This window comes from Urocitellus parryii, chromosome 6 (assembly GCF_045843805.1).
Source record: "Urocitellus parryii isolate mUroPar1 chromosome 6, mUroPar1.hap1, whole genome shotgun sequence".
Lineage (NCBI taxonomy): Eukaryota > Metazoa > Chordata > Mammalia > Rodentia > Sciuridae > Urocitellus > Urocitellus parryii.
Genome location: NC_135536.1, coordinates 31,642,032 through 31,667,984, shown reverse-complemented (window position 1 = coordinate 31,667,984; position 25,953 = coordinate 31,642,032). Strand labels below are relative to the sequence as shown.

The 25,953-nt window shown below is 41.0% G+C and overlaps 2 protein-coding genes across 3 annotated transcripts; both read right to left on the bottom strand.

The window, feature by feature from the left end:
- Window positions 1-975: 975 nt before the first annotated feature.
- Window positions 976-4,838, bottom strand: Slc39a2 (solute carrier family 39 member 2). 2 transcript variants are annotated; one of them, XM_026414227.2, is made up of 5 exons: window positions 4,770-4,838; window positions 2,869-2,893; window positions 2,564-2,694; window positions 2,271-2,321; window positions 976-1,820 (listed from the first exon to the last, which is right to left on the bottom strand). In XM_026414227.2, exons 1-5 carry the CDS (start codon window positions 4,773-4,775, stop codon window positions 1,188-1,190), a joined length of 846 nt encoding a protein of 281 aa, XP_026270012.2. In that variant the 5' UTR covers window positions 4,776-4,838; the 3' UTR covers window positions 976-1,187. The 2 variants fall into 2 exon arrangements, with proteins under 2 accessions (XP_026270012.2, XP_026270011.2); XM_026414226.2 differs by having other exon boundaries at window positions 2,869-2,985; window positions 4,770-4,832.
- Window positions 4,709-12,167, bottom strand: Mettl17 (methyltransferase like 17). The gene is made up of 14 exons (XM_026414224.2): window positions 12,073-12,167; window positions 11,763-11,916; window positions 11,542-11,676; window positions 10,041-10,122; window positions 9,617-9,698; window positions 9,013-9,086; window positions 8,299-8,393; window positions 7,846-7,916; window positions 7,547-7,654; window positions 7,245-7,313; window positions 6,421-6,471; window positions 5,435-5,527; window positions 5,042-5,226; window positions 4,709-4,964 (listed from the first exon to the last, which is right to left on the bottom strand). Exons 1-14 carry the CDS (start codon window positions 12,151-12,153, stop codon window positions 4,835-4,837), a joined length of 1,410 nt encoding a protein of 469 aa, XP_026270009.1. The 5' UTR covers window positions 12,154-12,167; the 3' UTR covers window positions 4,709-4,834.
- Window positions 12,168-25,953: the final 13,786 nt, after the last annotated feature.

Sequence of the window (25,953 nt, the reverse complement as noted above, 5' to 3'; positions counted from 1 at the left end):
AGAGGTCCTCCTAGGTAGGTCCATTACAGATCTCTCAGGCCCATAAAGCAATAAAGACCATGAAGGTAAAACCAGCAACTCTTCTCTTTCCTCATTTCTCCAGTAAGCCTCCTCCTTATCATTGGTAAGAGGCTGGGCAACAGTCATCCTTCTCAGTATCAGGTAACCTGCTTTTATTTGTGTCCTTAGCAGTTGTTAAGGAAAGCAACACATTGTAGGTATTACTCAAACTGAAGGACAAATGATAGGGCAGGTAGAAGGAAAGCCACTAAGTCATGCAGGAGCCAATTAATCATTGTAGGTATTTTTATCTGGTGTCTTTTTACCTCTCCAAACACACTGCTTTTTAATCCCTCAGCTTGAAGCAGCCAGAAGGGAATAGGCTCAAAGAACACCACTAGTGTTCCTGAAGCCTTACAGGGCTGTGTGAAAAATAGGGACTTGGAGGAAACAAGCTCCATTTAGCCTGATGATCTCATGAGTCTGCTGGGCACATAGTGGCTGATAGTAGGTACTGGGAGTGGGGTGAGGTAGGTAGTGTAGAAAAATAATCAATCCCCCTGGCTTCTATTTTTAAACCTCTTTCCTTCTAAATGCTGGGAGTGCTGGCTCATTTTCTGGACTCCTGTGGGTAAGGTGGGAGGGGACAGTTGGAATCTCAGCAATGCTACCCTGTGTGGGGTCATGGCTTGCAACTTACAGAATGGCTAGAGGCTCTGATTCCAGAAGAAAACACTGCATCTAACACAAATCCCTCCCATTCCCCATTCTACCACTACCTGTTCCAGGCAGCTTCTAGGCAATTGGGAGAAATGAAATACAATATGGCTGAAGGGGAAGGGTCAAATAAGACATTTTATTGCACACAGTAGCATAAGTGTGACAAGAATCAAAATTGGAGTAATGATCTTTGTACCAATTCTCCAATCAACAAGCACTCAACTTAAAGAATAAAATTGTAATGACAGGGGAAAAACAAACAAACAAACATAGGCACTCAACCTAAACCTCCTTTTCTCAGTTCTGAGTGCGAAATGGGATCTTATGTAGGTAAAAGCTGAGGTCCAGCGCATACGAATGCATAGTGAATATAATTTAGTCTCAGTAAAAAAAAGTCCGAGGGTCAGTCATAGCAAGTATCTACTGGGGGTAGAGAGGTCCTTCTAGGTAGGTCCATTAGAGATCTCTCAGGCCCATAAAGCAATAAAGGCCATGAAGGCAAAACCAACAGCTACACAGCTCCACTTGGTCAAAGGGGCCTCAGGACCAGCTAGCTCCCGGGGCAGAATTTCCAGGAAGGTAACATATAGGAATGTGCCAGCTGCCACACCCTCTAATACAGCCTGGGCTAAGCCTTGTCCCCCTTCAGGATCCCCTCCAGCCACAGTCAGCCCTAGGGCTAGTCCCAAAGGGGACATGAGAGCTAATAATAATATGGAGAACAGGGCCCATCGTGATCCAGTGCCTATCTTCACCAGACGCAGTCCTATGCCAAAAACTACAAGCCCCTTATGAGCCAAGACAGCAAGACAGAGCTGTATGGTAGCTGCAATTGTTGGCTGTAGTCCCACAGCTAGACCTTCAAACACGGAATGAAAGGAGAGTGAAAGCAAGAGGACAAGGGCTCGAAGGGGACCCCGTGAGGGTGAGGGCAGAGGTTCATGGCTGTGGAATCCAAAGATGTGAGTCCCACCCCATTCCTCTTTCTGAACTGTTGATCCTTCAGCAGCCCCAGGACAGCACTGCAATGCCAGCGACTCCAAAAGGAAGACAGAGAAAAAACCCAGGGAGATGATGAGCTCTCCATAGGGATACTCCACCTAGGGACATAAAGAGGGCTGTGAGACAGGAAGGGAAGGGAAGGGAAGGGAAGACACTTCATTGGATGGACATGGATTCAGAGATTGAAGAGAATGGGAAAATTCTATAATGTAAAATAAGGGTATGGAGATGAAGTCATGGGTTGACATGCAACAGTGAGAATATCAGAGGGGCTCAGGGACACAATAGCAAGAGAGTTAGAAATATGGGAAGATAATATGAAGTATGTTGGAGGGTCCTGGAAAGGCAGTAAATAGTAAAGCAAGAGGAGCTTTTCCTGGTGTTCTGTAAGCACAAGAAGACTGTGGTGGTTCCTCCTTTCCTCTACACTGAGCTGGGGAGAAGGGATTCCTGGTATTCCTCATATATTCTTCTCTAAAGGGTCTGGGTGTAAAGGACTCTCTGGGTCTCCTCAGTCTCCAGATAGGGGCTGGTGGGAGATTACTTACAAGAGCTGAATCAGTAGCATCAGAGGAATTTCCCTTAATTTCTGTCCTGTTCTAGGGGGAAAGAAACAGAAATTAGATGGGAGACAGAGCAGTTCAGTGTCCTGTCCTGTCCCTTCAGCAATATCTCTTTCCTTAAAGCCCAGTCTGAGGGACTCTCATCATGCCCCACATTGAGCTATCTTCCCTGCTGTCCCACTCATGCCTGTGGCTCCATCACTCTCCCTGCTTTCTTCTCTTGGTGCTAGTTGTCATTCTTGCCTTGCAGCTCTGCAGTTTGGCATTCAGCTGCTCACCTGCACCTCAAACTTCTGGATTTCGGATTCAATTCCCTCCAGGGCTTCGGCAGTCATATGCATCAACCCCGCTCCCAGGAAGACACCAGCTGAAATGCAGCCCAGGAGGCTGAGGACCCGGCGGTGACAACCTAATAACCAAGAAGTGACAATGCAGTTGGCAATGAGGGGGTAAACAAAGATGACTAAGGAGCAACAGGCAGCACCCAAAGACCTGAGCTTGGGCATGGTGAAACAATCAAGAGCAAGGAATAGGACAGGGTTGAGGTGAGAGGTAAAGGGATGAAGATGGGGTGGGGTTATACCTGTAGCTTCAGTAATCTGGAACCACTTGAAGCAGATGGGAATAAGGCCACAGGTCAGAGTGATAGCCAACAGGGCGAACAGGCAGCCAATTTTTACTCCCAGGAGTGACTCCATCTCTGGGGTGCAGGATAAGCAGAGGCCTCCGAATGGCAAATGGAGCAAGAGTGGTATCTTAGTGGTCAAAGTTGGAGAGTGACCACTTGCTAGAGTTTCAGGAGCCTGTTGCTTTCTTTCCGTTCTGGGTTGACTCTGCTTACGCAGCTCTGCCTAGCTAGCTAGGGCCCTGCCCCAGATACCTGCCCTCCCACTATGTGGAGGCCCCTCCCCTGGCTCATGCTTTCCTGAGCTTCAAAACCAGAAACTCCGGACTCCCTGCCTGCATAGCTCAGTGCTGTCTTCTCCTCCTCTTCAATGCCATGACTAATCCAAGAACTCTGGATAGCCTTAGTTCATCCCTTGGGTTGCTCTAACCCCAAACAGGGCAATCTATGGTACTTACTTCCTAGCTATTTTGTGTTGGGGACATTCAGCTCCTGCCTAACTCAGTATATTTGATCTAAGCCTTCCATACCCTCTGCACCTCAACTCAAATTTTCTAAGTTGCTAGGTTGATATCTGAACCAGAACCCTTTCAGAGGGGATTTGGGGCCACAGGGGCAAAGAGGTGGGGCTGAGGGGTAGTGCTGTTATGCATTCTGTGGGAACTGGTAGGAGAGGGGACTCCCCTTTCCTGTAACTCCAGAAAAATAGCTTCAGGCATGGAAATGTCTAGTGGGGAGTGGACATTTCTAGTTTTACAACACTGATACTGCCCTGACTTCTGACTGTGCCTGTTTCTGTAACTAAGTCTGCATAACAAAATTAACTTATTTTTCTCACTAAGAAAGTAAACCACTTATCCTCCCTAAAGTTAAGAAAAACAGAACCAAACAAACAAAAAAACTAGGCAGAGCACATTTTTGCTTTCCTCTGGTCAAGGTGACCCATGTCCCTGTTGCCATTTCTATAAGCACTTTTATTATTTTTTTCAGAGGGCAATTTACAAGTTTGATTTGCAGACCCCTTGATAGATCAATGATCAGATGTCTACTACAGTATCAAGTCTGAAAAACCTGTCTTTTAATCAGTTTCCTCCACTGGACTCCTGCTTATATAATTATGCTTCCTGGGGTAGGGAGATTTGAGGTATATCCCTGCCTTTTTGGTTAGTCCTTCTATTAAATTTTCTCTATTCCAAGCATTAGTGTTCAGTGATTGGTTGGCTTCTGTGCATAGGGCACACAAATCTTATTTTGGGTTTGGTAATGTTTCTTTATATGAACTGTGGGAGAGGGACTTTCAAGTTTTAAGGTGAATAAAGTTGTTCTAGCTACAAAAACCCTAAGGCCTAGGACAAAACAGAAATGAATCAAACAAGGATGATGCCTGGGTACACAGGGGTGGAAATGCAAGACTTAGTACTGACAGGGATCAATCTTGAGGATAATGTGTGGGGCAAACTCTGGGATAGTTGATGGACCCTGGGAAAGATGGAAGGGAAAGAGATATATTAAAAAATGAAGTTAGGTAGCTGTTGATTCCCCTATTCAGGTGGCCCACATAACCATCCTGAGACCTGTTGAGCCAGTTCTCAAGAGAGCTGAGGGTGGTTTTCCCCACTATTTCAGATAATCTTCCTGGGAATTCCTGGTTTTCAGCAGAAGCAGCAATATTCTTACAGGGGATGGTGAGCTTAAGATTTGTGTGCTAAGCTTGGCATGGAAAAATCTCAGGATTCTCTTCACTACAGGATAGGTCAGGACAATAGACCCCTATTCTTTTAAGAATCACAAAACCCACTACCATTCTTTAAAATTTATTATTATTAAAACTTCAAACAAATGCAGAAACGCAGGCGTACTGGCATTCTCTTACTGGATACCAGGTAGCTTCAGCCTTGGCAGGTATGATGGAAGAAAGTAATTGTTACATATCCTTGTCAACTCTTATGGAATTCTCAGGGGGATCTTGAGCAGGGGAGAGAGGAAATTCAGATGGAGTGATCACAGGTAAAAGATCTCCCCAGGAGCTGACACGGGCACAACGATACAAATCCCTATTGAATAAAAAGAGATGTCAATGTACGCTGCAGGTTTTGCCACATTTTACTAATTTTGGTCACATCTTTTATACCTGCCATGCCGGCGGGCTGTGATGACAGCATGCTGCATATGCCCATCTGAACAGCACAGGTGACAATGCACATGGCGAGGCCGTTTAAGGACAGGTTGAGTAATTCGTGGCCAACGATTAACCTCCTCTGGAGACCCCCGGGCAAGAATCACCATGGAGAACTTTTCCTCCTTTGGCTTCTTGTTCTAAGATAAGAATATATAGACTGTTTGGAGGAAAAAGATAAGAGGAAAAACTTTTAGTCCTCCCTCCCCCTACATTCCTGAAGTCCCTATAATGCAGGCTCTAATATCTCCAGGCTATTCTATGGATTCTCAAACTTCCCACCTCTGACTCTTTTTTCTGTTTTCCCAGGCTATCTTCTCCCTGTTGCAATATTCTCAGAGTACATACCCAGCTGAAGGGGATTGGATGGTAAGCCTGAGAGAAGCTACAGGCCAGGGGCTGAGAGGCTGTCAATTGAGGACAAGGAAGTTCATGGGGACACTGTGATCATAAAGACATAAGACAAAAAAGAAAAAAGAGCTATTAATTGTAAAATTTAAGAATGATAAAGTCGAGACAGGTCAGGTGTTGGAAGCTGCATATGAATTATGGGTTTGTTTGAGCCATCACAAGGCAGGGGTGGCTTTTCTGAGAACTCCTGGTGTGAATCCATTGGCTGCAGATTATTCAGATTAAAGCTGACACCCTACCTTAGCTCATAGCCCCAAACAAATTGTTGTTCCCATCTTTATCCTGTTTTCCCAAGAAGCCTGCCACACTGAAACCGTTTGCTTTATTTCCCCTTAAACAATTTGGGCCTTTTTTCTTGTTCCCAGTTCTAGTTCCTATCAGGGCTGGAAGACCCACCAGACACCCAGCTTTTAAAACTATTTTCTATCTGCTGTCTTCTGTTCCTTATTGATTACTTTCAGACTTTCCATTTTCCCAGTTGGTTCACAACTTCAAGCAGGCATCCACTCTGCTAGGGTTGCCAACAAGGGAGAATGCAGCACAAGAGAAGGGGGTAGAGAGAATCAAGGGAATCAGTTGGCAGAAAATGGATAGAGCCAGGCACAGTGGTGCATGCCTATAATCCCATAGACTTTGGAGGTTGAGGAAAAGGGATCACAAGTTCAACACCGACTTCGGCAATTTAGTGAGGCCCTAAGCAACTTAGCCAAACCCTGTCTCAAAATGAAAAATAAAAAGGGCTGGGGATGTGGGTTGGTGGTTAAGTGTCCCTGGGTTCAATTCCTGGTACCAAAAAAAAAAGAAAGTGGATATGGACACAAAATAATGGGGACAGTGGCTTGGCTTGGCTTTAGCCTCTTATTCTTCTTGGTTACTCTAAGTTCATTTCTATGCTCTGCAACAGGTAGAAGTAATATACTCACGGGGGCAAAGACAAAGCCAGGCCGAGGATCTGAAGGTAACTTCTCTTTTCCCTGAAATCAAAGAAATAAAGCTAGGATTGCAGGGCCTATTTTCATGTTTCAATTTCTACACTTGGTGAACTGAGGACTCTTCAACATTCAATTCTAATCACGCCAACTAAGTTCTTGAGTTAAGCTGGCTATATCACTAATGTGCCAAAGAACTCTCTCTCTGCAGCAGTAGAAAGGCATGAACTTGGCACATATTATGGTGCTCTCCCTTGTCAGCAACCTCCACTCTTCAAAAAAATCTTACTTCAGGACAATTAAATTTATGATTACACAGAGGCTCATACTCTCCCACATAGAGACAAGGTTCTTGACTCAGCAATGCTCTAGATTAGGGTGGGGAAATTTTATTTAAAGGGCCAGAGTAGGCAAAATCTATCTCTGTCCCAACTACTCAACTCTGCAATTTGTAGTGTGAGCAGCCACAGATAATACAGACATGAATATGTATGGGCCATAAAAAATAGGCCTTCATCTGCCAACCACTGTCCTATATCATGATGATTTTTTATGTCTAATTTCCTGAGAGTTACCCTTATCAACAGGCGACAGAGTCTCTCTCTTTGTTTTAAAGGTTTCCATTGGCTTTTTTTTTTTTTAATATCTTTATTTTTATGTGGTGCCGAGGATCGAACCCAGTGCCTCGAATGTGCAAGGCGAGTGCTCTCACTCTGAGCCACAATCCCAGCCCCCAACAGAGTCTCTTTAGTTTTCAAGGAAGTAACAATAATTGGTGACAGCTGGGAACGCGTTAAAGGAAGGGCAAAGAACTTTACCTTAAGGACCAGGTCCCTGGCATCCATAAGAAGGCGGTGCCCAGCTTTTGTTCCATTCTCCAACAATACCTGTTCACCAAATGAGAAAATAAGCAGAAGCCCTGAATCACATGAAAGCATAAATAAATATCAATAGCACTCAAGAGGGCGTAAGGGTCTAAAAGGAACGGGGCATTATACAAAAGATGGGGATGAGACCCTAAAAGAGGGACACATAAATCTATAAAGGGAAGAAATGTTCAAGAATAAAGACAATGAGAGAAGGAAGGCATGAAATCAGGAGAAAGAGGATTTCAACTTACCAGAAAATGGCTTGTCTTACGCCACAAAGTTTGAACCACCTCAGTTCGGTCAGCTTTGCTAGGCAGTTCACTTAGGGCAAAGGCTGATACGACCACGTCAAATTGCACCTGAGGACCAAGACAAGGAACACGACAGACCTGACATTTCCCAATTCTAAGAATACAAGAAGTTCTAGCCCCTATATTTCTTCTACTCCTTCTTTTGTATTCTAATATTCAATTCTGGATGGCAAGACTGAGGCCACAATTTTCTATCTGCCACATTCCATATTTAGAATACCCTAAACACTGCTACTTGCCTTGGGTGACACAGGTAGAAACTGTCTGAAAAAGACACCTGGAACATAAGGCTCTCCTGTTTGTGAACCACCTGTGAAAAAAACAGGAGATGTGGAACTAAGAATGTATATGAATTTACAGCCACAGGTATAAACTGAAGAGATATCCAGAAGAAACACAGCCCCGAGGATAAAGAAAAACACTGAGACTGAGATGCAATATGCTAAGTAAATATTAAAAAGGGTAGGGAAATCATGAGCTCCTTTCACCTGCTAACTTTACCACCCAACCACAATCCTGCAAAGTTCTCTGATACCTTCTGCTTGACTATAATATTGGAAAGAGACCAGATTCATATTAACTCTTAGCCCTCCTCTCTACTTCCCAGTAAAATACTCTTTCTACTAGTCCTTTGCTTCCTTAACTGCCCTGCCCCAACTGTGGAAAAGTCCTACCTTAAAGCTTATTCTCACCTTTCAGTAGCTTTTCTGCCAAATCCAACATGGCAGCTGAACTGTCCACACACATATACTCTCGAAGGCTCTGGCCCCAAGTACTGTGAGCAGCCCTGAGATGGTAAAACAAAACTCAACAATTTTCATGACAAAGAGTCATCCCCTCAAGAGATCCATCTACTTCCAATCCCACCCTTGGGTAAACAGGGTTATGTTAAAGTAGTTAGAAAAACTGTAAGTTATTTTCTTATTTAATGTATAAATCCCGAAAAGAAGGGCAGATTCAAGGGGAGGGAGCAGAGAAGTGCTGGAAGTGATACTGGGTCAAATAATACTGTTATATTATGTGTGTAAAAATATGTAATAAATCCCACCATTATGTATAGCTATAAAGCACCATAAGAAAAGAAAATGGGAGAGTAAAGGGCAAATTTAAATATTTATTTGTTGGCAAAAAATAAAAAATTTTTTGACTAATATGTAAAACCTATTTCCTATACTAATACCTTTCCTTTTAAAACCTCCTAAATATTGTCTTTTTTCACTTCACATTTAAGTTCTATCCCCAATCTATATACCTTCTTCTGCTTGACCTACTCTGAGGGAAGAAACATTCTAGTTTTGCAAATTTCCTGTTCTCTCTTTGGTTTCCCAGTCTCTTAATAATGAAGCATACAAATATGGCTATCATACATAAAACTGACAAAGACAGGGCTAAAGAAAGTTACTTACCAGGTGACAGAACCAGTACCAGAACCAAAGTCCATCAAGGTTTGTGGCTTGAACTCTGGAATTCGAATCCTGATCTGAAGGAATATATAAGCCCACAGAAGAGTAGTAGAGACTCAAAAGAGTTTTAGAAAATACACATTAAGAGACTATGACAGAGATGTGAGTGTGTTTTAAATTCAATATAAAAATTTTAGAGAATAGCAAGCTCCTAAAACAATGATGCTAAATTTTTCTTGGGTCACAGAATTCTTCCAGAGGATAAATAAGACCTCTTTTAAAAAATGTATATATAAGTCGGGCATGGTGACACATGCCTGTAATCATAGTGGCTTGGGAGGCTGAGGCAGGAGTATTGCAAGTTCAAAGCCAGCCTCAGCAAAAGTAAAGTGATAAGCAACTCAGTGAGACCCTCTCTCTAATAAATATATTTTTAAAAAGGGCTGGGGATGTGGCTCAGTGGTCGAGTGCCATAGTTCAATTCCTGGTCCCTCCCCCGTAACAAAAGCATATATAATGTCCCAAGAATCTCTACTCTACAAGACTACTTTATGAATGTGGGAGCTGATAGTAAAAGGGTTCAGTTTGGAAGTTGAGGGACTTTCACCTCATGGAACGCCCTGGAGACTGCTGCAAAGCCACCATCCAGTCTTGCTGCCATATACACCAGACTCAGTTCCTCATTGTAGCTGTCACAAAAATCAGAGTCAGGGCTGGGGACATAGCTCAGTTGGTAGAGTGCTTGTCTCTCATGCACAAATCCCTGGGTTCAATCCCCAATACCACAAAAAACAAAACAAAACAAAAACCAGAGTCACACTTACTGGGAAATGACCTCAATTCTCTGGTTACCTATTACATTTTAAGGAAATAAAATCTCTGGAATGGGCCCTTCAAGTTCAGTCCTTTTACTTCCAAATATAGAAAGGTCCAGGTAGCTTTCTCAAACACCAATTGACTGTATAAATGCAGTCCTCCACCTCTTTTCAAGTTCATTTCTTTCTTTTGCACTCTTTTTGGCCCTTCCTTACCTCAGTTCTTGCCAGTGGTAAGTAGTTTTGCGTAGGACATGTAGCACTGCTTCACGAAGTTTCTCCTCTGTCTGAGGTAAGTCTGCGGTGAGAACAAGGACTGGAAGTGAGGACCTAGGGAGAATAGGGATCAGATCCAATATTTGAATAAAATGCCCACTCAATCCTCCTTTATTCCCAACCTGACAAAAGCTTTCAAAGCTCACGAGAGAAGTTAACACCTAGAGAGAAACTCCAGGTAACAGTAACAATAAAGACTACCACCATCAGTGTGTATTAGATAGTATTCTGCCTCTAACAGCAGTTTATTCAACTGAACCAATCCTATCCAACAAGTTTTATTTTACATTAAAGAAAAGTGTATTAAAAACTTAAAGAGGGGCTGGGATTGTAGCTCAGTGATAGAGCGCCTGCCTAGCACATGTGAGGTACTGGGTTTGATCCGTAGCACCACATAAAAATAAATAGAGTAAGCTAGGTGTGGTGGCACATGCCTGTAGTCCCAGACTCTTGGGAGGCTGAAAGAGGAGGATTACGAGTTCAAAGCCAGCCTCAGCAATGGTGAGGTGCTGAGCAGCTCAGTGAGACCCTGTCTCTAAATAAAATAATATAAAATAGGGTTGGGGATGTGGCTCAGTGGTTGAGTACCTCTGAGATCAATCCCTGGTACCTACCCCTGAAAAAGGTAAAGGCATTTGTCTCTCTACAACTAAAACAAACAAAAAAGGATAGGATAAGGATGATATTTTGTGGATTTCCTCATTTTCTGAAAACTTAAGATTGTGATATCTCCAATGTTCCTGTAGGGAGGAAAAGTGCTTGAAAAAATCTAAGTCTCATGACTGTTGTCAGTTTATGATTTAGCAAGTATCTATTGAATGCCTACTCTAAACCAGGTACAAGATTAAAAAAAAAAAGGCAGGTCTGTAATACCAAAAAAGCTCACAATCATGAAAATAACTTGAATTATACTTATTCTTCTTATTCCTGAAGGTTTCAGTATTGAACAAGGAGCCATACAGGGACTTTATTTCAACTGAATAAAAAAAGTTGAAGATCCTAATCCACTGCATGACAAAACCCCAAATCCCAAAGATCTGGATTTTTTAACTTTTATCCAAACTCCCCGGGTAAACACTGGACTAATCTACCTTCTAGTAAGGCATCATCATAAAGAATGGGTTGCCAAAAAGAAAGCATGTAAGCCAGGGGCAGTGGCATACTCCTGTAATCTCAGCGACTCAGGAGACTGAGGCAGGAGGATCATCAAGCCTGAGGCCAGTTTTAGCAGTTCAGGACAACACTCAGCAATTTGGCGAGAAACAAAAAATAAAAGGGCTGGGGATGTAGCTTAGCAGTAAAGCGCCCCTGGATAAAGGAAAAATCGAAACAAACTTCAGCGTCTTTTTGAAAAGCTGTGAAATTATTCCTTGCTCTTCATTTTTCCACTGACATTTCAATCTGGCTTAATTATTAATCGTTAATTATTCTTAAACCCTACCTTGGTTTTCCGAGAATTTTTTCTCAAGATGTATTGCCCGTCTTTGCAACTCCTCTGGCTCTACAGGCAAATGTCGGCTCCAGAGATAACTGGTCAGTGCATGCACCTCCTTCTCTACATTGGACATTGAGCTCTCTATGGGCCAAATATGAAAAGCGGAATCACACACGTGCAGACCTAGTGGCTTTTCTCTTCAGGCTTTCATTCACGCAGATACTCACCAGCCAGTAGTACCCGGGCGGCGTTAGTCAGCGCCTGCGGCAGCCGCACAGACGGAAGCTGTAGGATGCCGGGGTGCTTACGATGGGGCTTTTTCCCCAGAAAATCGGACTTGTTATCTATCTGGGTCACACCGGGCACGAGGACGGCGAGCGTCTGCAGGCAGGGAAAGAAAAGCTGATTGTCAGAAATGATATTGGCAAGCGCTTACACGCTTACTAAAAGGAAGGGACTGCCGAGAGCTTTCCTTCTCCAACCGGAGCTGTCTCTGGAAACCCAGTCTCTCCAAGAACAAAAGAAGTAGGTACTTACTCGGAACTGAAAAATTACTCCACGGCTGCGGCGCCATCTGCCTACTGTCAATAGGAACCTCAGTGTGGTTAAGGTAGCCATGGCTCTGGAGGAAAACCGGAAACGGAACTGTAGGTACCGGTGACCCTCACGCCCAACGTCGCGGTGAGCAAGCTCCGCGGACTTCGCGCGAGACAGTATCAACCAATGAGAAGGGCGACTACTTACTAGTAGCCAATGAGAAGTCTATATGTAAATCTCCTCCAGGAGGAACCCTACGTAGGCGGGACCTGGGCTGCAGTTCAGACATAATCAGCTGGAGGACCGGAAATCAAGGGGGCGGAGAGGGGGCAGGCCTTAGACTGCTGAAGACTGTTTCTGGGTGTATTTCTTGTTTTCCTGCCTGGAGACTTCTGCGTTTGAGTTGTTTCCTGGTGTGGAAAGGGGAAAATGCGAAATAAAAAGACATAATGAGAAAAATCAGACTTAGGCCGCCAAGGATGATCAAAATTAATAATTATTAGATAATTAATAGTTGAGCTGGGTGCGGCAGGGCACGCATGTGATGCCCGCTACTTGAGAGGTGGAGTCAGGAGGATCACAAGTTCGAGGCCAGCCTTAGCAACTTAGTGAGACCCTGTCTCAAAATAAAAATAAAAAGTCCTCGTGATGTAGGTCAGTGGTAAAGTACCCCTACCATACCCAGGATCCAATACCCAGTATCCACCCCTCAACCGCCCCCCCCCAAAAGTTAACAGTTGAATAAATATGAAGTCTAGTTAGTAAGCTGCCCCCCCCACATTTGTTAGGTTTTGTTCGAATTAAACTGATCCTTTTACTAAGCTAACATTGAGAATATCCATGTGACAAGACACCGTGCCAAGAACTTTCATATTTCTACCTCATTTAGTTTCCCAAATCGTATAAAGCACGATTGAAGAAATTCAGACTGCAAATGGTTAAATGGGCTTAAGATGACAGAACTTGTTAGGTGAACGCTAGGTTTAAACCTAGGCTGGGGGCCGGATTGTAGCTCAGTGCACTTCCCTAGCATGTGATAAATCCTGGGTTACATTTGCTGCACCAAACGCAAAAACCCTGTGGAGGGTAAGTGTGAGCCTTACTTTTAAACTACAGTGTAATTGCAAGAAACCAAATATGATAATTATCAGATAAAATATAGGAAACTATATCAGCTGGAGAGTTAAATGTCCTGTTTGTATTGGAGTAATTTAAAATTGATTCTAATAAAGCAAACTTCTTTATAATTTGAATCTTGCGAAGGAGACTTGAGGAGGTATGTATGACAGCTGTGTAGATGTGTTCCTCACTACTCTCCTTTTCAGGTTCACCTTCCCTTTGGTTCATATTTTCCCCTTTCATTTTGACTTACACTGCCACACTTAAGTTTCATCTTTTGTGGTACTCTGCTTTTATTATTTAAATTGTTGACTTAAATGTTGACCCAATAAAATATCCCTGTCACTTATAGGTCAGCTGTAATATAATATTATGTAGCAAAATATAGGGGTAAAGTGTTGGCCTCTGAAGTCTGGTATTCTGTGGTTGAATTCTAGAGCAGCCTTATAAAATAGTTGCTGCCTCACAGAGTTGTTGCATTGAAGAGTAAATAAATCTGGCTCAAAATTCATGCTCAATAAGTTTATGCCACTATCATTGTCACATGTGTTTTTGGAATTTGCAGGGACATAATTGAATTTTAATTTTTGTTTTGACCTCATGTCATTTTCAAAAAAAAGATAAGCAAGTGGGGGGATAGTTTGGGGCCAAGTAAGACTGAGCACTGGAGAATGAGAAGTAAGGAACAGGAGTACCTGGTGGAGTCTGTGAACATCCTTCCTGTTTTTCTGGAGAAATTACCAATATACATGTGGCTTCCTTATTCTGATAATGGCCTAGTTGGACTTATTTCTTTTCTTCTATAATGTAACATCTCAAAACTGACTTAAAGTTACATGTCTTTGTTCTTAACCCAAAGGATTATTCTCCAAAACAAAACAAAAACTTCCATAATACCCTTTTCATGTATCAAAGATATGTAAAGGTATCTAAAACTGAATGCAATTCTTGAAATGTTAAGAATGCTTAACCAGTATTTGTTGACATTGATAAAGTGACAAATCTTTATTTCCATGATTGGAAAAGCTCAGCAGGATAGATTAGGCTGAAGATCTAGGTTTAATAAATTTGACCAGGACTCAATTCCCCCAAAAGCATTGTTGAGTCCATTTTATACATAGTCTATGAATTCTGCCATATTACATGGGTCATACCTTGACCTGGGTGGTATTTCCAACTAGTGGCCCTGCACTTTAGCAAACAGATGTAAATGTGGAGAGACAAGGCAATGTTAAAGAGAAATATCCCCAATGCCCAGAGTAAGTAAAAGAAAATAAAAAAGACCTATGAGGAAGGTTTGGATTACTTGTTTGAAGATGGGTAAATGACCAACTGGTCTTTTCCATTAAATTTGTGAAAAAGGAAAATAATTAATAATTTGATTATATTTAGAGAAACTTTCAATAGTGAAAGTGTGAAGAAACGAAAACAAGGTTCTTAGGAAACAAAAGAAATTCTGCCTCCAAAGATCCCCACAAGTATTGACCTGTAGTGAGAGAGAGGCAACTTTGTGAGGAAGCAGAAATCAAAGGTAGTGGATCTCTGGAGAGTTCTGTCAGCTCCACAGTCTCAAGAGTATTTATGAGTTCTAACATCCTAAAGAGATCCCCTGACTCCATCCAGACTTAATCCTAGTCAAGATAGTAGAAGTGGCCGTTGTCCTGATATGATAAATATCCACTGCTTTTTCTTTCATATTGTTCTAAACAGGAAATCTCTTGTATCTTCCCAGAATCAATTAGACCCATGAAAATCTTGAAGCCAGCCACACCTTCTTTTTTGCTGTTGTAACTCATATCCAAGCCAATGACAAATCATATTGGTTTTAAAAGTATGCCAGCAGAATCTATCCAGAAAGTAATTGTTTCTCACTACCTTTAGTGTTATCACTCTGATCCAAGCAACCACAATCTTTTATAGTGAGCCTCTTAACTAGTCTATTTCTGTCTTTGCCCCTGGCATCCAGTTTTCCACAGAGCAGTTGTATGGTTTTTTTTTTTTTTAATATTGGGAATTGAACTGAGGGGCATTCGACTACTGAGCCACATCCCCAGCCCCATTTTGTATTTTATTTAGAGACAGGGTCTCACTGAGTTGCTTAGCACCTCGCTTTTTGCTGAGGCTGTTTTTGAACTTCGGATCCTCTTGTCTCAGATTCCCAAGATGCTGGGATTACAGGCATGCACCACTGTGCTTGGTTCAGTGATCCTTTTAACCTTTAAATAGTGATCTAAAACCTTTAAATAGTGATATGAAGATATCACTCTGGGTAAAATCTAGAATCTTCAGAGTGATCTCCAAAGCCCTACATGATCTGGCCCTTTTGACTTTTTCTACGATCTCTTTTCCCTGGGTCCTCACAGCTACAAGGTCAATGATTTTGCTCTTCCTTAAACATTGCAAACTTGCTCCCACTTTAGGCCTTTGTATCTGCTATTTGGAATGTTTTCCCCTCTGCTATCTTCATGGCAAACTTCTAATTTTCTTCAAGCATCTGCTCAAGTCACTCAGTTATTTTTATACATATATAATAATATGTTTTTATATTATATATTCTTTATTTTATTCATTGTTCTATCTTCAGGACTTACAAGTGCCTGACATGTCGTAGTCATGTAAATATTTCTTAAATGAGAGAATGAGCAAGTATAGAAAAGGTACCTAAAGCACTTTTAACACTAGATTAAAGTCTTCTGTTCTATCTTCCCAAGTGCTTGGTACTTTCTGTTTTAGAATGTGGATATAAACCACATTATATAAACTCAGATATATAAGAAATATTATTTATTTTTTTTCTATAAATTAATCTGTATCCTTTATGAAAAGCTGGGTCTCAGTTATTTTTGCTGCCCCAATCCCTTGCCAAGATTCTAGGGTCTAGGAATGAGAAAGCAGTTCCATTCATCTGAGGCCTGATAACCTTGATGGCCACAGAGATGCCTACTGTTCTCCCATGCTGCTCTTGGGACATGGGGATTATTTGCAAGCCAGGACAACAGGAAAACCATTGTCTTGCAGGTGACTATTGCTTTCCATCCTGAAATTAACTTTAAGGAAAGGAAACAGAGCCTGCACCATCACTGATGAAGGGAAATAAAAAGAGAGAAAAAAATAATGGCTCAAAAAATTATCTTGCTATTTATACATTCAGCTTGAAATTACTTGTTAAATGTTCTTTCTTTCTTTCTGGTACTGGAGATCGAACCCAAGAGAGCCTTATCCCAGTCCTTTTTATTTATTTATTTATTTATTATTCTAATTTCTAATATGACAGCAGAATGCATTACAATTCATATTACACATATAGAGTACAATTTTTCATATCTCTGGTTATATACAAAGTATATTCACACCATTCATGTCTTCATACATGTACTTAGAGTAATGATATCCATCTCATTCCATCTTTTTTACTCCATACCCACTCTCTTCCCCTCCCACCCCTTTGCCCTATCTAGAGTTTGTCTAATCTTCCCATACTCCCTCTCCCAACCCCACTATGGATCAGCCTCCTTATATCAGAGAAAACATTCGGCATTTGCTTTTTTGGGATTGGCTAACTTCACTTAGCATTATATTCTCCAACTCCATCTATTTACCTGCAATGCCATGATTTTATTCTCTCTTATTGCTGAGTAATATTCCATTGTGTATATATACTACAGTTTCTTTTTTATTTTTTTTAAACCACAGTTTCTTTATCCATCCATCTACTGAAGGGAATCTAGGTTGGTTTCACAGTTTAGCTATTGTAAATTGTGCTGCTATAAATATTGATGTGGCCGAATCACTGTATATTGCTGTTTTTAAGTCCTTTGGGTATACACCAAGGAGTGGGATAGCTGGGTCAAATGGTGGTTCCATTCCCAGCTTTCCAAGGAATCTCCATACTGCTTTCCATATTGGCTGCACCAATTTCCACCAGCAATGTGTGAGTGTGCCTTTTTTCTCACATCCTCGCCAACAATCATTGTTGTTTGTGTTCTTTTTAAAAAAAAAATATTTATTTTTTAGTTGTAGTTGGACACAATACCTTTATTTCACTTATTTATTTTTATGTGGTACTGGGGATTGAACCCAGGGTCTTGCATGTGTGAGGTGAGCACTCTACCGCTGAGTCATAACCCCAGCCCTATTTTATTTATTTTTATGTGGTGCTGAGGATGGAACCAAGGGCCTTACACATGCTAGGTAAATGCTCTACCACTGAACCACAACCCCAGGCCCGTTTGTGTTCTTAATAGCTGCCATTCTGACTGGAGTGAGATGAAATATTAGAGTAGTTTTAATTTGCATTTTTGTATTTGCTAGAGGTGTTGAACATTTTTTCATGTATTGATTGTACATCATCTTCTGAGAAGTGTCTCTTCAGGTCCTTGGCACATTTATTGATTGGGTTATTTGTTTTTTTTTTGGTGTTTAGCTTTTTGAGTACTTTATATACCCTAGAGATTATTGCTCTATCTGATGTGCAAGCAGTAAAAATCTGCTCCCAAGATGTAGGTTCTCTGTTCACCTTACTAATTGTTTCTTTTGCTGAGAAGAAGCTTTTTAGTTTGAATCCATCCCATTTATTGATTCTTGATTTTAATTCTTATGCTATAGGAGTCTCATTAAGGAAGTTGGGGCCTAATACAACATGATGGAGATTTGGGCCTACTTTTTCCTCAAATAGGTGCAGGGCCTCTGGTTTAATTCCTAGGTCCTTGATCCATTTTCAGTTGAGTTTGGTGCATAGTGAGAGATAGGGGTTTAATATTATTTTGTTGCATATGGATTTCCAGTTTTCCCAGTACCATTTGTTGAAGACTATCTTTTCTCCATTGTAGGTTTTTGGCCCCTTTGTCTAATGTAAGATAACTGTAATTATGTGGATTAGTCTCTGTGTCCTTTATTCTGTACCACTGGTCTACTAGTCTATTTTGGTGCCAATATCATGCTGTTTTTGTTACTATTGCTCTGTAGAATAGTTTAAGGTCTGGCATAGTGATGCCACCTGCTTCAATCTTCTTGTTGAGGATTGCTTTAGCTATTTTGTGTTTCTTATTTTTCCAGATGAATTTCATGACTGCTTTTTCTATTTTTATGAGGAATGTCATTGGATTTTTGATTGGAATTGCATTAAATCTGTATAGTGCTTTTGGTAGTATGGTAGTATTTTGAGAATATTAATTCTGCTTACCCAAGAACAAGGGAGATCTTTCCATCTTCTAAGGTCTTCTTCTTCTTCTTCTTCTTCTTCTTTTTTTATAGTGTTCTATAGGGTTCTTTCACCCTTTCGTTAAGTTGATTCTCAAGTATTTTTTGTTATTTTGAGGCTATTGTAAATGGGGTAGTTTTCCTCATTTTGCATTCAGATGATTTGTCACTGATATACAGAAATTCCTTTGATTTGTGGGTGTTGATTTTGTATCCTGCTGCTTTTCTTAATTCCTTTACTAGTTCTAGAAGTTTTCTGGTGGAATTTTTTGGGTCTTTTAGGTATAGAATCATATCATTGGCAAATAGTGCTACTTTGAATTCTTCTTTTCCTATCCATATCCCTTTAATTTCTTTCATCTGTCTAATTGCTTTATTTATTTATTTGTAGTTGTAGATAGACATAATGTTTTTATTTTATTTATTTATTTTGTGGTGCTAAGGCTTGAACCCAGTGCCTCACACATGCTAGGCAAGCACTCTGCCACTGAGCTACAGCCCCAGCTTCTCCTTTTTTATTTTTTGAGACAGTGTCTTGCTAAGATGCTGAAGGGAGTGTATAACTATGCATGGCTTTTCATTCCCTTTTGGCTGTAGACCCCTGGAGATCAGGAGCCATTTCCCTATTGATTTGTGTGGGTAGATTTGCCTCTACTATTTGCTGGGTTCAGGGAAATAGTATAAATGGAAGCCTTTATGCCCCATATATGAATATTGAACAGTTACAAACCAAGCTAATAATTTGTTAAATTTGTTCCATGCTAATATCTTGACAGATATATCTTCAAAATGACAAAATAAAAGATGTTCTGAGTTATTTTTTATGTGATTAAAAGTTGGCAAAGTTTCAAAGATGACTGAATTTGTTATTATGTATGTCAATTACCTGCTGGCAGACTGTCATTATTTGAAAAAACCCATAATTTATAAATTATGCGTTTTTCAGAAAATGTATTTCCTTGCCTTTATTTAATGAAAGTCATTGTGTTGTTACAATCTAGATGTTCACATAATTATGCCCTCGTTGACAGTAAAGAATGTTAAATTAGGCAACCTTTCTTGAATCATTAGAGTTACTAGAAAATAAATACTTTGTACCAATAATATATCATAATATGAAATCTGTTGCAGTCATACTATCTGAGAAAACTCTAACAAGTCAGTTTTTTTTTCTTTTATCTAAATGCTTGTGCTGCCCAAATCCTTCTAGTACTTGGAATCAGTGTCTGTTTCTTTCACTGATAGAGGCACAGCCTGCAACTGTCATGTCACTTGAATGCAGTCATCTTTGGAAGACCTAGGGTGAAAAATATGGAGAAATGTTTCCTTTGGACTAGAGCCATGTTATTCATAAAAGCAGAAGTTTAGGATTATGGGTTACACTGAATCTCAAGTGACAAAAACACCTTTGTGTGTGTGTGTGTGTGTGGTATTTTTTTTTTTTTTTGTACCAGGAATTGAACACAGGGGCCCTCATCCCCAGTCCTTTTTATTTTTTATTTTAAAACAGGGTCTCACTAAGTTACTTAGGGCCTCGCTCAGTTGCTGAGGCTAGCTTTGAACTTGCAATCCTCCTGCCTGAGGCACCCAAGTATCTGGGATTACAGGCATGGCCACCACACCTGGTGCACCTTTGTGCTCTTAAGTGAAGGTATTATTTTATATGATTGTCTTAGTTGTATGTAGGGCCTTCTTAAATGTGAAGGCCAGAGAAGGAGCCCCATTTATCTGGTTATAGGGTAGTTCTGGCTGTATCTTCAGCATTTAGGCAAGAAATCTTATAGGTTTCTTCTATTTCCTTTCTTTCTTTTCTTATTTTGCAGAATTAGAGATTGAATCCAGGAACTCAATCATGATAGGCAAGTGCTCTACCACTGAGCCACATCCCCAGTCTCTAATTATAGTAGATTTATAATAAATTGTCTGATGAAATATTTTGAGTACATGAGATGTATGCCTGGAAGAGATGTGCTTCTGGCTCTCTGGATGCCAGAGGTTGGTGAATTATAAGAAAACAGGAGTCTCAAAGCAAAAATCCAACAAAGATATATATCTGGAGTATGCAAAAAAGATTTTTTAACAGTCATTTATTAGAGTACAAATGTTCCAATAAAAAAGTGAGAAAAAAGAAAAAAAAGCAAGAGTATTTCTGGGCACAGTGGTACATGCCTTTAATCCCAGCACTTGGGAAGCTGAGGCAGGAGGATCACAAGTTCAAAACCAGCCTCAGCAACTTAGCGAGGCCCTAAGCAACTCAGCAACACCCTGTCACTAAATAAAATATTAAAATATGGCTAGGGATATGGCTCAGTGGTTAAGCACCCCTGGGTTCAATCCCTGGTACCAAAAGAAAAGAAAAAAATCTCTTTGGAGTCCTAAAGTTCAGTGCAGAAGTTAGCAGTGGTTGGTTATGAAAAAAACTATTTTAGAAATGTTCTCTGAACAGGGATTGGGGATATAGTTCAGTAGTAAAGTGCTTTCTTAGCATGTGTGAAGCCCTGGGTTTAATCCTCAGCAACACACACACACACACACATACACACACACACACACACACACACTGAAATCTTTAATGTGGAGAGTTTTAACTGCCTAGGTTCTGTAGTGAATTTAAGTTGTAACCTGCTTTTTCATGAACGCTGATATGGATTTACATAGATTAGGAACAAATCCTCTTCCAACTACAAGTTTGTTTCTGTGGATCCTTGCTTAGGGGAGAAAGAAATTTGGTGCAGCCTAAATAGATTGTCAGAGAATGATTAGTGCAATATAAAGAAAAATTCACAGAAAAGAATTGCAGTTAGTGAAATGAACATTTGGGAAACTATTCAACTTCACTAACAAGGAAATACATGTTAAAACATTAGGTACAATTTCTCCTAATAAAATAGTAAGGTTGCAAAGAAATTCATATTCTCTGCACAGCAGATGGCATTGTAAGTAAGTACAAACATTTTGGAGGAAAGTTTGTATTATACCAACGATGAAAGGAATGTTCATGTGCTTTGATCCATCAATTCCAATTTTGTTATTCTGTAAACATCTATAGCATCCCTTCCATATGATAGACAACATTTCAGGGAGAGACAACCAGGACTGATGTTGTACCTTGTGTCCTTTAGGAACTATCAATTTCCTAAAGGACTATCAAGGGGAAATGTACCTACTCAGATAATTATGAATAAGATGATCAGGGAAGATGGAGGCCTAATTGCAGTTATGGGGAGTGTGAAGGAAAGAACAGGGAAGGTTTCCTGCAAGAGGTGATACCAAACTGAATCTAGAAGGATAAACAATAAATAATTTCCCTAGAAGACTAAGTAGGGAAAGATGCTCCAAGAAAAGCGAGAGCAAGGACTGGAGGTGGCTTTCCATGATTCAACATGTCTAGAGGAGAGCCTTGAAGGAATTTCAGGAAATTACTTAACTACTCTCCAGAGTGGCTTCAGAGAAAGTTTTCATAATATTGGGTAGCTTTCCCTTGACTTTAGTTTTAATTTTCTTCATAGAGACGTATATTCATTCCCTCACTCTCTGGGGATAGGCATAGGCATATCTGTCACCTTGGCCACAAAATTCTCCATGGCAATGACTGACAAGCTTGAGTTATGCTCCCTGGGTCCCTTTAACACCACATAGAATCTCAGTGCTCTTTAAGCCCTTCAAGCAGAAGCAGAGACGGCTTCTTGGGCAGCAACAACAGCACAAAACAGGTGGTGCCTGCATGATTCCCCTTGCTTTTCTATGGCATCTCCACCAGCAAGGGCACCTAGTTGAGGTGGGAGGACCTTTTAGAAAAGCCAGAGAAGTCAGCAGACATGACTGATAGTTTGGGAATTATACAGATCTTCTTTTTATTATTATTATTATTTTTTGTGGTGATGGAGTGAACCCAGGGCCTTGTGCATGGGAGGCAAGAACTCTACCAACTGAGATATATATCCCCAGCTTGTATATAATTCATTTTTATATCCCATTTTCTTTGAAAATGGAGCAAGTGAAATAGGGTCACAATTGTCTTACTGGTCTCAGACATTCAGGTAAGAATAGCATGTGAAAAAACACTTTCTGGTAGTGAAAAGCCAGATAGATGCTAAGCAGGGATCTGGGAGACTCTGGAGAGCTCCACAATAGAAGGCTTGCCATCATTCATTTAGCTGTAAAAGGCTAAATAAATGAGATGTCTGATTTAGGGACTGGGCAGCCTTCTTCACTAGGACATCTCTGTTTCATTCAGAAAAGATTTACTTAGCTTGAACTATGATGGGCTATGCATGATAAGTGCCTATGAATTTTTAAAATAATTTTTTTTCAGATTGAGAATGATTCCTGTGTATGGGCCTGTGTCAGATCAGGGTGAGGTCTTAAGCACAGAAGAAGCTCTGAATCCTGGAGGAAGGATGGCGGACAGGGATGGGTGGACAGGCTAAGAATTGATTAACAGGAAAACAAAGATTGGCCTGGCCTAGGAGGATGAGTGGTTGCAGGGCCTAAGGGTGGTAAGATTTTGGGGGAGTCATTCCTGAGTGTGGACCACACCCAAAGACCTTGAGACAAATCTCTGGCTCTGGGAATAGAGGGAGTGGATGGGCTTGGGGGTTAGGATTTTTCTTTCTTTCTTGGTAGGGATAGAACCCAGGGCCTTGTGCATGCTAGGCAAGCACTCTGCTACTGAATTGCACCCCCAAGCCTTAGGTGTTTTCTCTGCAGAAGCTGGGAGGGCATTAAGAGATTCAGGGAGTGCCCACATAATCAGCACAGATTCTTCTCTGAGATCTCAGCTCCTGTTCTTCTTCCCCTGACCCAAGGGAACTTCAGGCTCTCTTCCTCTTCTTCTAGCTGAACTTTGTGGTGCCCTTCCTCACTTATAAACTGTGATTATTATTTTTCCCAGTGCTATAGTTTGTATGTGATCTGTCCCCCTCAAACTCATGTTGGAGTTTAATCCTAATTGTGAAGTACTAAGAAAGTGGAAACTTAAGGTGTTTAGAGGTGGGGCCTTTGGGAAGTAAATAGGATTAGATAAGTTCATCAGGCAGAGTCCTTATGATTGAATTCTGGTGGCTTCATAAAAAGAGTAAGAGAGTCCATAATGCATGCACACTTCCTGTATCTTACAGTGGGATTCTCTGTGCCACCCTGGAACTCTGCCAGCAAGAAGGCCATCACCAGATGTGGGCCAGAAATCTTTGACCTCCAGAATTATCAGATAAAATAAACTTCTTTTCTTTAAAACTTACCCAGATTGTGGTATTGCGTTATCAGCCACAGAACATAGACTAATAGACCCAGGCCCTTTGATTTCTGGGCTTTAGGTGAGAAAGCCCCAGGAAGGCTTGGAGAGGCAGGGCTTGGGGAGAGAAGAAGCCAGATGGAACTCTCTTATTGCTCAGGCTGGGTTGCATTTGGTCAAAGGATTTATGCTTTCTATTTATGTTCCTCCTTTATGACTGCTCTTCTGGATAAAAGGCAACAATATCACCCCTTTCCCATTTGACCTGTGGGGGAAAAATAGGCCTGGGGAGCAGATACAGGTAGCACAGGAGCCAGGCTACCTTCCGTTTGCTTCTTCTCCCCTGCCAGGCCACATGTGAGTCTAATTCCCCCAACGACTTCTGGGTTTCTGCTGTGCCATCTCCCTACATATTACACAAGGTCCTATGTAAGTGTCAGGATGGCAAGTATCAACTTTTCTTCCTGAAAGAAAATGTTACTCAACCTATCCGTCCTGACCCTGTACAGATGGACACTATAAGAATACATATTGCGGGCTGGGGATGTGGCTCAAGCGGTAGCGTGCTTGCCTGGCATGCGTGCGGCCCGGGTTCGATCCTCAGCACCACATACCAACAAAAGATGTTGTGTCCGCCGAGAACTAAACAATAAATATTAAAAATTCTCTCTCTCTCTCTCTCTTTCTCTCTCCTCTCACTCTATCTTTAAAAAAAAAAAAAAAAAAAAAAAAAGAATACATATTGGGGGGCCTGGGGTTGTGGCTCAGTGGTAGAGCGCTCACCTGGCCTGCATGAAGCACTGGGTTCGATCCTCAGCACCACATAAAAATAAAAAAATTAATATATTGTGTCCACCTAAAACTAAAAAATAAATATTAAAAAAAAGAATACATATTGGGAGGAGAGAGGTTCAACACCACTGCAACTGCGTAATCCCTGACTAATTCTGTGAGATTCTCACCCAGGGTTGAGTGGAGGAGGGCACATGCATGAAATCAAGATTGTGAATGTGATGATTCTCACTGGAGGTAAAGTAGTAATGGTGATTCTCTTTTGTTTATGGGGAGAACAGGAAGGCGGAAATGGGCAAAGGACTGAGTGAAGTAGTTACAAATAAAGAGGAGTGAGTGTGAGAGGAAGAGGAGGCTGTGGATTTCTTAGTTTGCAGAATGAAGCAGGTATGGTAGAGGACTTCATTTTTATGGGCACTTTGAAGGGCTCACCATCCTTTTAAGCTGCTTCTCAATGATTAGCTGTCAGACTCTGACAACTCTTTCCCTTGTGGTTCTACATAACAAGGCTGAGAGTTTTATCTTATCGAAACAGACATTGTACTTCATAAGTATATACAAATTTATGTGTCAGTAAAAAGAATTTGAAGTTGGATGTGGTGGTGCATGCCTATAATCCCAGCAGTTTGGGAGGCTGAGGCAGGAGGATCACGAGTTCAAAGCCAGCCTAGCGAGGCCCTAAGCAACTCAGTGAGACCCTGTCTTTAAATAAAATACAAAAAGGGCTGGGGATGTGGTTCAGTAGTTAAGTGCCCCTGAGTTCAATCCCAGATCCCCCCCCCCAAAAAAAAATGAGCTTGAACAGTGGAGCAACAGGATTTAAATACATATCTCTAGATACGTTTCAAAACACAAGGTATTTTAACTTAGGGTCTCTTTCCTCTGAACTACAAGCTCAGCCTGATTTTTTTTTTTTTTTAAATTTTGAGGTAGAGCCTTGTTACATTGCTGAGGCTGACCTCAAACTTGTAGTCCTCCTGCCTCAGGCTGCTAAGTTGCTAGGATTGTCAAATGCAACATTTCAACTGTCCTCAAAACAGGATTCTTAACCCTTACATCCCCACCCCAAACTCATTCTACTTATTGCCCTGGGATGTTCATAGTCTTCTTGAGACGACAGATAGATCTAAGGGGCATCTGCTTTGTTCCCTGAGTCCTGACCACCACAGTGGAGTGGAGATGAAGAAGGAAGAGGGAGAAGTGAGACAATATCTCTTTACCAGTAAAGAAAAAATGAGGGCTCCCGTCTGCACCTCTGATGTCAAAGCTGTGCTATACCATTTTGACAGTTTCCGGCTGCATTTCACTAGTTCTTTAAAGGGACAAATTGTCCCTTTGTCCATTTACAGAAAACCAAGGACCTTTTATTTTAACAGGCTGAGAAAAGGGTAGTGTGAAAAAGTCTGTGTTTGAATGTTTGATTATACACACATATATAAAATCATATAAATATAAAATCCTTAATGGAAGTGTTTACATTGAAAAGGGTAGGTGATATTATATAAATATTATGAATATACATATATATTTTGTTCTTT